Source organism: Patagioenas fasciata, chromosome 1, assembly GCF_037038585.1.
Source record: "Patagioenas fasciata isolate bPatFas1 chromosome 1, bPatFas1.hap1, whole genome shotgun sequence".
In the NCBI taxonomy this organism is placed as follows: domain Eukaryota; kingdom Metazoa; phylum Chordata; class Aves; order Columbiformes; family Columbidae; genus Patagioenas; species Patagioenas fasciata.
Window position 1 is genome coordinate 9292594 of NC_092520.1, and position 13995 is coordinate 9306588.

Genomic DNA, 13995 nt, shown 5'->3' on the forward strand with positions numbered 1-13995 from the left:
GTAGCTCTCTGCCACTTATCTGCTGTTTCAGGAAAGGCAGAAAAAGCTTCTTAGGAGCTTGGGGCTTTCCAAATGTTATTTTTTTTTCCTTAACAGTTGTTCTCACTTTCCTTCTCCAGATGGTCATGTATATTTTAATGTATTTTCTTTTCACCAGGAAGAAGAGTTCAGTGCAGTGCCAGAGGTGCACACACAGCGCTGAGCTTGTGGTTCTGCTCATCCCCTATCAAAGTCCCTGGTACATCAGAGACCCGCCAACCCAGCCAGTCAGTAAGAACGGAAACACGCACCCAGTCTGCCCTACAGTGACAAAAACAGTGTTTATAACCCTGGCCTTCTCACTCCTCAGACTTCAATGCCAGCAAGGAAGCTCCTGTTCTTAACAAAGCGACAGACAGGCCGTCTGCAGACTCACACAGACTCCGTGCGGAGTAACGTGCCATTGCCAGTTAGACGATTTCCTTCACAATGGTGAAAGCTGGAAACTTCCTTCACAAAATGTAAACAAACCAAAGTTTAGATTCTGTCTGTGCTGAACGAGGCTCATGAATGCGTGATGGAGGCCAGATACAGCCCACAGGGCATACGCTTGACACCTCTGGCCTATATGGACAGGAAATGGTTATAAATAGTCAGTCCAATTTCAGTTCTCTGAAGACAAATATTTTTGACACAGAGCGCTCAAGCACAAAGAGTCATTTGTAGACCACCCAGCAGACTTGCATTTAAATGACCTTTCTTCGCTTGGATGATCAATTATACTAATGTTTATTTCACGAGTTGCAACATACGTTCTTAAATGGAAGCAGCCCAGAGGAGCAATGTATATAATCCCACTTACTTGTTGGTAACTGCCTCCATAAACTCATCAATCAGTTCGTCGTACTGTTTCCCACGAACTCTCTTGTGTTTCAGTCCAATATAGAGTGGATCACTCAGGAGAGCCTAGGACACAAAGCAATTCTGTTGACATCTTCTCTTCCACCAGTGGATGGAGATTTATGTCGCAGCCTACCCAAGAAGCTTGTCTGCTGTGGTCATATTAATTTTACTTACTATGCAGTGAAGGCCAGCTCACGCAGCTCTTCCTGGGAAGAAAATGTTTCCATAAGAAGTTATGGACTAACTTTTAATGTAAATAAAGTCAGAGGGATGTAATGCTTGTTGACTGATGTAGGAAATGGAGCTCTGCATCCCCAGAACAGCTCCACCATGGTTCCCTGTAGAGATGCCTCACTCCTAGTGAATAAAACTGACCTTGTGTGGTAAGCACTTACTGTTCAATCAGTTCTTAATTTCGCACCGAAGGTTATCAGGAAAGCTGTTGACCATAAACAATGCTCTGAGAAATGAAGATCGCCTGAAGTAACCCGAAATGATGTGTCATGCAGGTCTTTAGCTACCAACCCCGAGTTAAACAGCACCAGTGATGGGATGCCAAAATGTTCCCAAGCACTGCACTTGCGAAGCACTCACCTCCAGTTATCTGCAGATGTCAATGCAAGGCATTTTCCTACAACAGATTAGTTTATTTTCTGGTTCCTGTTGTGAAGAAAAAAACCCAGGCCATTCCTCCCACCAGTCCAGCAGTTGTTAAGTCAGGGCCCCTAAGCCACCTAAAAATGACTTGGTCAGCATGGAAACAGCACATGTTTTGGGGAAAATTACAGGACAAACGGTGGCAGAAGACAGGTGGGCCAAGCCCTCCGTGAGTCACTGCAAAGCAACTCCACTTCTCTTTCCGTTTCAGGAACTGAATCATTCACATAAGAAGAGGACAAACCATCACAAACCTATTGTCCTGGAGCCATATGGGCCCTAAATATTGGCAGATATGCTAAAATCAGATCTGTTTTTACAGCCACAGATGTTTTCCCTTAGAAGGAAAGATGAAAGACATTTTCATCTGAGTTTGATACATTAACTCTTCAGGGCGACAAAACAGAGAGCAGACCTATTTGCTTTACTTCGCTGATTGCTCCTATAGCTCCGTGTGCTCTGGGGCTGGTTCCCAGAGTTTAAAATTCTCCCACAGGCAAACTGAGAAATGCCAAGCTCTGAAAAAACCCCAGTTTGCTGAAAGAGTAAAGTATAATGGACTGTCAGAAAGACAAGCTGGGAATTTTTGCTAAAAATACAATGTATTTATATACATATAGCATATATATATATGAAAGATATGCTGTATTTACTCCATTCTACCTGAGATGCCTGTTTTAGCAAGTCACCCTAAGCTCACCATTTATTGACAGGCAGAGGTGAATGGGGTTGAATGCCTAAAGGAGGTGTCTCATTTCTGCTGATAAATGAGGTTACTTGTGGGGTGGGATCCTCCTAGGATGTGCTTACGGTTGGGTTAAGCTGGGTTTACGCACATAAGAAAGCCATTACATCAACACACAAATTATTTATGTTGTGAGGAAATACATTGTTTATATTGCTGGAAAACAGCAATTTTTATGTCTTAAACCCAGCTGTGGAAATTGCCTCCATGGAGAAGTTCCTGGACACTAAATTAGACCTGACCTTGTATAGAACAGAGGTGCCCAAGTCTGAATCAGGGAGTCCTTTTTCTGATATTATCTGACCCCTGGAGATGCACAGAAGTCACTGGTGCCACTTTGGATTTTAGTGTCCTCTCTGGATGCTGAGATAGAAATGGATGGTCACGCATGGTCAGAAGCCCAGCATTTAGACCCAGGTCCCTCTGGAGAGAAGTTCCAGCTGGGGGGTTTGGGGCACACCAGCACTCAGTGGTGTGCAGACCGGCATGGAGGAGAAGGAAGAGATGAAGGAGCCAAAGCCAAGTGCGATGCTCTCCTGACTGGAAACTCCAAGAAGTGAGAGACAGAGACTTAATTCCTGCATTAGTCTCAGAGGGTCCAAACTCAGAGCTCCCACTGTGCAGGAAAGACCGTGGATCAAGCTGAGATGAGCACACCCCATATTCCTTCAGTCCGTAACAGGCCTCTGTGCTAAAGCGATAAAACAATCTCAGGACCAGAAACCAAAGAAGTAATTGGGAATCTCATCCCCAATGTCATCTGTGGCCACCGATTTTGCTTTCTTTCATTCTTTTTGAGTGTCCAGTGTGAGACACTCGTGGTGGAGTGAAAGAAGTGCAGAAAACCCAGCTTTTGAGCACAGGCATGTCTGAAAATGTTGGCACTCATCTGTCTTCATACACAAACTCAAAGCTCTTGTACCCCAGTTTTGCTGTTTCTCTCAAGAAACATATGTTTGGTTTACTTGGGGTCAAGTGAGGCACAAGTACATTTTACAAAACTGGACCAACCCGGGCCATCACAAATAACTATAGGATATTAATTTTAAAAAAGACATCCTCACAGATGTCCATTCTGGCATTACTGAAATGCTGCACTTCAGCCTTTCCGAGTCAGAGTCATAAGGCAAAAATCTGCAAACAGATGGAGTCCTCTTGTCATGGGCAGGAAAGTGTGCGATCTGACAAAACACTGAAATTAATCATTCCCAAACCACCCACCAGGGATGCTCCGTTTTCTGGAATACAGTCACCTCTACACAGACACGAGTATCTGCTTGATCTCTCACAACTACCAGAGGAAGAATAAATCTGAGACTTCCTGTACAAAGCCTTTCAACCCACCTTGCCACGCTGAAAGTTGGGGCTGACCCTTCAGCCCCAACTGGCAACGCTCTGAGTCTGCTCACCAGGGGACCATGAGGCTACTTGGCGTTTATTTAAGTTCCCCATAAGAGCAAAAGTTTCTTGAGCATCAAAGAGGAATGAAACCTGGACGTTTCCCTGCAGTGCTGGTCTAGTCATTGTCTCATCTTGGCTTTGTCTCCACGTTTAGGGAACTGTCCTCAGATAAGCATTAATCTCAATTCTTTCTCCCCCCACCCCATCAGATTTACAAAAAGATGTCTTACCTCGTTGTCTGTGCCAAAGTCCAGCAGGATGGGGAGACAGTGTTGTGGCTGAACTCCACCACAAGCTGTGTACAAAGCAAGCTTCCCCACAGGGATACCCATGCCGTAGCTTCCCAGATCTCCTAAGCCGAGAATCCTCTCTCCATCTGTCACCACGATAGCCTGGAAGGATCAAAAGAGACTGTCATGTGGGGTTACCAAGGCTCTAGAAGCAAAACCAGCTCTGCTGTCTCCCATTGACACCATTCTGCATCATGCAATGGATATTTTCTCCTTCTACCTACCATGTTAATTAGCTGCTAGTGACAGAGGGCTGTTCATTTTCGGGGGTAGAGATAATGTGAATGACAGGTAGCTGCTCACAGTGTGCGACAGGAGCAGCTCTGCTTGCCAACACCTCAATTCACTTGTAGTAGAACCCAACCAACATGGCTCTTTGTGCATCCTCAGCTGTACAACCAGAGCTGCACAAAAGAGATCTGGCCTTGATTTTTCCTCTCCTTTTGAGGAAAAAGAGCTCTGTACAGAAGTGCTTGTGCTTACGAACCGTATCTGTGGAAGTACAGTTGGATTCAATGATCTTAAGGGTCTTTTCCGACCTAAATGATTCTATGATTCTGTGATTCCAAGTATAACAAGCTCATGTCTTCACACTGTTGTAGAGTTGCTGTGGAGTAGCCAACATCAGATAATCAAAACAAAACTCATTATAACTGGGTTCCTCTCCCTCTGGTCCCCCTGGCTGCAAGGCCAGAACCATCAGCACAGCAGCAGCACGGACTGTGGAGGGGCTCCCACTCTGTGTATTTCATATTAGACCTTTCTTCCCCTCAGAGTTGGGAGTTCAACAATTGGCATTTAACCCTTTGTACAACTGGCCTTTGGCATTTCAGCAATACTGTAGTGTGCTACCTCACCAAAATCCCTATTGCATAATGTTGTCCAAATTAGAAGCCTGAAGTTGAGCTGTTCAACCCATGCTGTACATCAAGACCTCAGGAGGCAAATGACCAAGCAGATCTGACTGAGCCTCACAATTTTAGGTTAATTACTCTCTTTGTCCACTTTGTCCCCAAGGTCAGGAACTCTTTGGGGCAGTTCTGAAACCCAGTAAGAACAGGAAGATACTGGAGTCCAATCCCACTCTGGGAGAAAAGCTGTAAATACAAGAATGAACTTCAACTTTCAGCACTGTCCCAGCACTTCAGAGAGTTGAGCGCTCACATCAAATGGCTGCGGGGGACTCGTATTCAGTCTAGCTTGGATTTCAAAGGAGAAGACTGCAGAGAAGTTCTTTATTTGCTGATCTGCGAAGTTAAGGCTAAACTAAGGACATGCACATACGTGTGCTTCAGTGAGATATACAAGAATGAGGGATTAGAAGTTATCTATCTCAATAGGTGTACTTCCTTGGGGGAGGCATATAATAAAGATGCACTGGTTTATTGCTGTGGTGGAGAAGCATTTAGTTGTTTAGGAATGGAATAAACTCTTGCTGCACTTTCCTATTTCAGGAAGACATGTACTCATCTGTTTCAACGTCCTTTCTTATTCAATATAAACTATATGCACATCCCAGGGCTATTTTCTCTTTCAACCTAAACCACTGTTTGTAATGGCAGAACAGAATTACATTACATTGTTCAGGAATCAGCCTGAGGAGAAACTACAGATACAGAGAACACACACATTTATTCTGCCGTTTACATCTATTTTACCCTCCAGCAGAAAAAACCCCAAACTGTGGTAGTTTCAGGCGTGATACATTTCAGAATCATAATGCATATAGTAATAGTGACAACCTATATGTGATAGGGGTTATTTTGAAATGCTCCTGCTCTATGTAGAATATTTGGTTTCGTGCTGTTGTCGGTTTCCTGTCATTAGGAGTCAGAATCCCTAAAAGTGAACCTACAACGAAAAACCGATTAAAACTAAAAGGACTACACACTAGTAGTCCCACTAGTAGTAGGCTAGAGATTGAACAAGCCCTGACACAAGGCGTTCCCAATCGTGGCAGTGATACACTTATCCACATCCATTTTCAAACATTTTCCCATATATTTTTTTTGCTTCTGAGTCAATGTGAAGCATTACTGATGGGAAAGTCTCTTTTTGGGTGGGCTCCATCTGTTTCTGGGTGTGCGCTCACTTCTTCACCACACCCAGGGGATGCAGTAATGGGGACGGGGAAAGCACTGAGCACATCCACTGCTTCAGGTTTATCCTGAAACTGGTGTAAAGTATGTGAAAAAGAGTCAAAATCCTAACTGTGCAGCAAATATTTAATTTCTTTAGTCTTAGATTTGCTGCACTCTGTAGGTACGGAAGCTCCTCAAGGTACTACTGAAAAATACAGGAGAGCAGAAAACACAGCATGGGAGACATGAATTGTATCAGAGAGGGGAAACTGGATTCACATTTGTTTGTGGCTCTTTGGATGTAAAAGCAACAACACAAAAAAGCACAAATCTTCAGTGAGAACCTGATATACAATCCTATTAAAGTAATATTTTTAACTGCTCCTGTTCATGTGATCAGAACTCAACAAACAGGACATCAACCTCTGGCTGAGCAGGACAGACCCTTCTAACTGGAATCACTGGTTTAACAATTAGGAACCTGTTTTCTACTTCCAGCTGTGCCACACATTTTCTTAATGACTCCAGTCAAGCCTTTGGCTGGAAGTTAGGAGTGCAGTTTAAGTAAATCATCTAACTGGTTTCTAAGCTCCTTCGATAGCTGACGGGGAAAAGGCAGAAACCTCCAGAGTGCATCTCCTCCCTCCAGCATCTCTTTTGGGAAGGGATCAAAGGGCTATTTCTCTTCAAAGATGCTCCTCTGCCTCTTCATTGATCACTGCACAAGAACTCACCAGCTGAGATGAAGCACTGGGGCTTGAGGCAGCTGATGTTCACTGACATGACTCTGGACCATGAGCTGTATGTGGGTAGCCCAGTTTTCCAGAGCCTAACCACAAAATCATAGAATGTCCTGAGCTGGAAGGGACCCATGAAGGATCCATAAAGTTGGAAGGACCATGGAGTCCAGCTCCTGTCCCTGCACAGGACAACCCCACAGTTCACACCGTGTGTCTGAGGACATTGTCCAGTCTCTTCTTGAACACTGTCAGGCTTGGGGCCGTGACACCTCCCTGGGGAGCCTGTTCCAGTGTCCAGCACCCTCTGGGTGAAGAACCTTTTCCTCATGTCCAACCCGAACCTCCCCTGGCACATCTTCCTGCCATTCCCTCGGGTTCTGTCACTGGTCACCAGAGAGAAGAGCTCAGCCCTGCCCCTCCTCCTCCCCTTGTGATGAAGCTGTAGCCGCCATGAGCTCTCCCCTCAGTCTCCTCATCTCCAGGCTGAACAAACCAAGTGACTAAGCAGGAGGCACCTGGCCCAGCAGAGCAATCCAGAGCACTACGCTGATCTCTAAGCTGCTGGGCCAATGCAGAGAGGCCAGAGCCACTGCTGGCATTCCTGCTTCTCAGTACTGATTGCACAAGGTCAGTCTTCGCAGGATGAATTTGTATTCTGCCTCAAGTTCCCCGTGACATTGGATGGCCTTTTATAGGAGTGATTCCCACAGGGAATCCCACTTCTAGGGTGAGCATCCTATAGAAGGGAAGGACAGACAGAGGGAAGGAAGGAAGGACAGACAGAGGGAGGGAAGGAAGGACAGACAGAAGGCCAGTGCAGTAGCTAGCATGGCAGCACACTCGTCTTGGAATAGGAGATAAGGTTTCTCGATTATCCTCACTTTGAGGTGGTTTGGACTGACAACTGCCAGGATGACACCTGTCCACAACACCGGCCTGTATGACCCTCTGCATTCCCCCTGCTCTAGTTGGGCCACCATGCAGAAAAGAGTACAAGATGAAGGAACCAGAGAGAAAATTAGCAAGGGGAGGCACTGATGAGGGCTAAAAGCCTTTTAGCCAATGTTTCTTCATGGCAGGATTCATTAGCCACCCTGGAAGAGACATAAAAAAACACCCTCCCATATGAGGATGCTCAGAAACGGTGTTTTTTGCTTATTCTGCTTCTGGCACTCTGATTCTTCCAGAGCAGCCCATCTTCAACAGTAGGGGTGGAGATGGGACACATCAGAGCTTGGCTGAGGCTTTGTTAAGCTTAGAGCACCATTCCAGCCCTTCCAGGCAGGTGACCCAGGCCTACAACTCAGATTTCCCATTTCCACAGTAAATGCTGTTGCCACGAAGCTCTGAGGAGCCACAAAGCAAAAGGTGGGATCGTCTGTCCAAGTATTTCTTCCCTGTCTTTAATGAAACTTACTGGTGTTGGCATTCAGCCTTTTCAAACCACTGGGTTCCTCCGGGGACTAAGGTGCAGCCCAGGCGCATCCCTACTGATCTCAAAATCTCAGGTGTTCCAGTGCCTACCAGGTTCAGGCACGGAAAAGTCTGTGTACAAACACACGGGGAACCCTGTGATACTGATGAAATGAGCTGCCTTTGTAGTCTGGCAAACCTGGAAAGCAGAGAGTCTGAATCTCTTCCATGGGCCACTGTGCTTTCTATGGTCTGTTTTGGGTGCCAGAGGGTATTTTTTCAACAACAGTCTCTAATCTTCCTGTGCCAGCTTCCCCATCTGCAAAAACATATCTCTTAGCTGTAATGAGTTCAGCTCATTAGTCCTGAGTCAGAAACAAATGGAAATACTGAGATCTTTTGACAGACCAAGGACAAAATATGTAGTTTGCATCTGTTCTCTATGGTTCCAAAGATACGGTTAGAGGAATATGCTTACTTTTTTTCTGGAAACATGTTAAATGACCTTTTAGTTTGTTTTTTTTTTTTCTTTAGAAATGGAAAATGCTTGCAAGATTCTCTCAGCTGCCAAACCTTTGCTCCTGGAAGAAACAGCTGACTGATAGGGGACCGGAGCTCTGTCAATAGCCAGGGAAATTCCCAGGCACCATGTACTTTCAGAGTGATGGAAGCAGGTGACTGGCAAGACCTGTCTTAATTGTTGACTTCATTTCATGCCAGGGACTTGCCCAGCCCCGAGCTCTAAGGAAAAACACTTCACAAGATCACTTTTTTGGGTGGGGTGACAGTAATATTTTCAGCTGCTGGATATCAAACATTATTTGCAGTGTTCTGGATGCTGCATGACTCAATTTGGGAAGGAGTCCTACATGCAAGTTGGTTACAGAGATCTCTTAAAGAGCTTTGGTACATCTAACAAGTTGAGAGTTAGCCATGGAATTCTTCAACACATGGACATTACTTCTTTGCTAAGACTGCTATTCTGTACAAATTGACCTTGTAGCATCTTTTCCCCTTCCAGGGACCTACAAGAAAGCTGGAGAGGGACTTTTTACAAGGGCATGTACTGACAGAACAAGGGGTAATGGCTTCAAACTGAAAGAGAGGAGATTTAGATTAGATATAAGAAATTCCTCCCCATGAGGGTGGTGAGGCGTTGGAACAGGCTGCCCAGAGAAGCTGTGGATGCCCAGTCCCTGGAAGTGTTCAAGGCCAGGTCAGATGGCGCTTTGAGCAACCTGGTCTAGTGGAAGGTGTCCCTGCCCATGGCATGAGGTTGGAACTAGATATCTTTAAGGTCCCTTCCAACCCAAACCATTCTATGATATGATTCTATATGATATGATAAAATCTATTATCATGCACACTCTTTTTATTGCCCAAGGTCCTGCTACCTTTAATAACGATGTTCTTGACCACACGTGCACATGACAGAGTCTCTGAAGTCCAACCACCAGCCTGGAAACCCTTCGAGGAAGGGAATATTTCTCAGCTTGTACTTTTAAACAGGCAATTCTGTAAATAATGCCAAGCAGTTCCATTCAATATCCCATTTTCCACCCAGCTCCCTGTAATTTCCCAGAAGACGTGCCACATACCTTAACATTTTCTTCAGGCCAAGAGTCTAGTATTGTTGCAATATGGCCTTTGTCATGGATGGTAATAAACAACCCCCTAAGAAAGGAAACAAGAATAAGAAGCCTTGTCATAAAATTAATAACTCCAAGATAAAATAAAACAGGTGAAACTTGAAAATGCCGGGAAATGAGCTACTGAGCACAAAACCAGGCTATTCACTGGCATGGAAATGAGACCTCAAGGGACTGCTAATAACAACTTTAGTTCTCATTTCAAAACCCCAAGGCTCAAGATCGTTAATGGCAACTTCATTCAACAGCCACTGGTGTTGCACATTTCACCCTTGTGAAACATCTTTGCTTCAGGGAGTAAACTCTGCCTCAGTGCAGGAGAGCTTTCCGGTTAAAATAATTCTGATAAGCGCAGGGGGGAGGCTGATGATTTTACCTCAAGCCTTGTTACACATTCTTTCCCAGGGAGCTTATTGCTGGCAGTTCAAACAGTGAAAGCACAATCCTTCTCATCCAGCTACTGATGTCAACGATGGGGATGGATACTGCAGAGCAGGAGATTCTGGGTGCCCTCTCCAGTCGACGGAGCTCCAGCTGGATCAATATTTGCCATGGCATTTGCTTTGACCAAGTCATAGAATCTTTTTGGTTGGAAAAGACCCTCAAGATCATGGAGTCCAACTATTAAGTCAAACATGTCCCTGCAATACCATTTATTTTCCTGAATATCTGACCCTAGTTTTTGACGCTTGTGTTCACCAAACGAAAACCACCAAAAATTATGAGGTGTGAAACAGAAAATTAAATGTTTGGATGAATCCTCACTTTAAATACTCACATGGATAATTGCACACCTGGCTGCACTAAGGTTAATCACTTCTCAACACGGAGGTATTCATTGTTGAAAGCTAAATGCCTTCTTTTTAATAAAATTAGGAATTGGAAGACAACATTCTTGAAACATGCTTTAGATGTGTGGCTTATTTTTCTCACCTTTGCTTTTATTACCAAAAATAGTGTCCTTAGCAGGGATTCTCCCAATTCTCATAGTATTATTATAGTATTATTCACTTTGGCAGATCTCTGCTCAGACACTTTAGGACTTTTTGAAGCTCCTTTTAGGCTGTGCTAACCTCAAAGAAACGATCTCCTCCCTATGTGTCTCATGGTAAATTGCTTATGTCTCATTTGTAGAGGAGATTGAAAGCAACTTCCATTTTAAGTCCATATGAGTGATGAATAATCAAACATAATTGGGCTACTCTCTACAGCAAGGACTCTCTCACAAGATTCTTCTAGGGGAACAGATATCTTCCCACAGTTAACTGTGGGAATCCTAACAAATAAGCCCTTTACTTTGAAAAGAAGAAAAATAAAAGTGCTGACTTCAACACTGATCAAATCACAATCACACAGAAAGATCAGAAAAGGAAAAAAAAAAAAAAAGGAAAGTAATGGTTCATTTCTTCAGCATAATTCTTTAAAACTGTGCCCAGTAGTCAACAAACTAATGGCATACACATGGCCTATCTCAAAGGCAGTATTCACAGATGGTAATCTTCATAAAAAAGGGGTACTGTACTGCTGCCATCTAAGTTTAGAGGAGAGTGATTATCCAGGAATTAAAAGCACAAATTAGGAACATCACTGAAAACATTTCAAGTTATGACATGCTTTTAAAAAGAATGCTATTGTTTTAACATAGCATTCCCCATACATAATAGACACCTATTACTTAAGTGTCTATTTGCGTGCCGCCTGTATTCCCATCTCTGCAGTGCTGAGGAGAGTCCATCAGCCACTGAAGCTCTGAAAGACACCCAGTGCTCACAGCAGGAGCTGAACCCCAGCTGTCTACCCACCACTGGTCCCACAGCTCAGTGAATCGCTGTTTCATACAAAGGGAAGAGGACAGATGCCCACCGGCTCCAAAGAGCTCCTGACTCCAACCGTTGTCTCAGGAGGGCAGTGGGATGGTTTCCAATCCCTGCTCTGGATCTGGTACAAGGGAGACTTCAGCCTGGGTCTTCCAAAATCTGATGACTGCTCTCACTGTGTGGCTTCAGAGAAGGGCTCTCATGGCTGTCACCATAGAATCACAGAATACTTTGGGCTGGAAGGGACCTTCAAAGCTCATCCAGTGCCACCCCTGCCATGAGCAGGGACATCTTCACCCAGATCAGGTTGCTCAGAGCCCCATCCAGCCTGGCCTGGGATGTCTCCAGGAATGGGGCATCCACCACCTCTCTGGGCAACCCTCACCACCCTCAAGCATAAAAAATCTCTTCCTCATGTCTGGCCTGAATCTCCCCTCCTTTGGTTTAAAACCATCATCTCTTGTCCTGTCGTAATGGGCCTTTCTAAAATGTCTGTCCCCATCTTTCTTATAGGCCTGTTACAAGTACTGAAAAGTCTCCCTGGAGACCATGGTATGGTTCGCCTGAGGAAGGAATGGTTTGGCTTAGATAGCCAGGTTGGTGACTGAGAATCAAGCACAGAGAGGCACCCCTCTCAGAATTTGCATTCCCTTCCTTAATATTATGTTTATTTGATGTAAAGCAGGCACTCCCATCGAGTATGCTGGCTCCCATGGATCCTTTTCTGAAAACAGAACAGCTAAGACACACATTCACTCTCCCTTCAGGCCACACCACGGACCAGATCCCCAGTCCCAGCTGCTTATCTCTGCTGTCACATATATGGAGCAATTCAGGTGAAACATTGCTTCTTACTTTACTCCAGGCAAAATCAGATGGCTTAATTTAGACTAACAATTAACACACTAATGGCACTCCAACTTCGGAAAGGAAACCATCCAGAGCAGAACTGGTGATCCATCTGGGGAAAGTGACCTCCTTCATCAACACAGCCACATGGGGAAGTGGGCACACATCTAAACAAGCCTCGTATTCCCCTCATGATGAGCTGGAGAGCCAAGGGCTCAGTTTCAATAAAACACACAAGTTTCCAAAGCCTTTAGGCACCCAGCTGGAGTATGGTCCTGAACCTCATCCAGTCCCTGTGGACTCCGTTAGGTGTTCAAGCAGCCAGAAGAGGACCCTGGTCATGGTGAGCTCGAAGTGCCTTTGCAGATGAGTATAAAATGAGTATAAAATGTCGAACTCAGTCAGTCCAAGGAGTTCACTGTGTTTTTAAGAAGATGCAAAGGGAAACAGACACTTGTCAGGGGCCACAGCTAAGTCCTCATTTTGAATGGTCCCCAGGAGATCTGTGCTCTCCTTCCTGACAACAGTGGTTACCCACAGAGATCAGCTGGCCAACTTACCTGTTGAAATAAGATGCCTGAAGTTGGCAGAGGGTTAATCTTTCCTAAAATCCCTTCTGCAAGGCAGGCAGTAGGAACAGACAGGTTCTGCAAACTGAACTCAGCAAAAGGTTTGCTGTTGACTGAAGGGTACACAACTCACAGGAGAGGTAAGAGGAGCAATGCTTGTTTGTGCCTTTGAGGATAGTAAGGGAGAGCTCTGGATGCTGAGGGGAACCGGTTGGTCTATGTGGACCAGTAATGAATAAGAAACATCCACGTGGCAATAAAATGAACTAACTTGATTCTTCTGAGGAAAAGATGCAGCCTAAGCACGCTGAAGACCGAATGCAACCGAAGCAACTTTAGCATTATGCCTTCTTCATCTCTCCTGGATTACATTTGAGAGATTGCTTCAGAGAAACAAAAGACAATTATTACTTTAGTCCCCTTGGGACTCAATAAAAATGATTCAATTAAAATAAATTGCTAAAAAGATACGTCATTTTGATCAAGTCACATAACACAGGCACTGCGTGGGCAAACGCGCATCTCGGTTTTCCAGACCAGAAGACTTATCTGTGCTCAGGATCCTGCCATTCTACATGTGTCTAGTCATTGTATATCTTTATACACAGAGAAGCAGCTATGCACACAGCTGGCTGGAAGCCAAACACACGTGCATGGGGGTAAAAATAAAAGAAATAGAGCTTACTAAAAATTAACTGCCCCAGCAAAGTTGAGCCAGAACATCCACACGGTACCACCATTTCTGGCTAAACAGTAACCTCCTGAGAGCTGTTACCTTTGTGGGGGTAATTCAGAAAGGGGAGCGCTCCAGCCTGCATTCATTAGGGTTTCAGAGCTCCAGTCTCTTATTCAGTCCATTAACATCACAGGTTTCACTACAGCTGCCTTTAGTTAAGGTGGAA

General features: G+C 44.7%; 1 protein-coding gene across 4 annotated transcripts in view; it reads right to left on the minus strand.

Moving 5' to 3' along the window:
- ME3 (malic enzyme 3) overlaps nt 1–13995 on the minus strand; it is a 148900-nt gene that overhangs the window by 45686 nt on the left and 89219 nt on the right. For all 4 annotated transcript variants that reach the window (XM_071801995.1, XM_065832735.2, XM_065832727.2 and 1 more), the window contains exons 4-6: nt 9808–9883; nt 3916–4077; nt 842–945 (exon numbers count right to left, since the gene is read on the minus strand). In XM_071801995.1, the coding sequence (XP_071658096.1) occupies nt 842–945; nt 3916–4077; nt 9808–9883 (342 nt within the window). The remainder of the gene's footprint in view (nt 1–841; nt 946–3915; nt 4078–9807; nt 9884–13995) is intronic.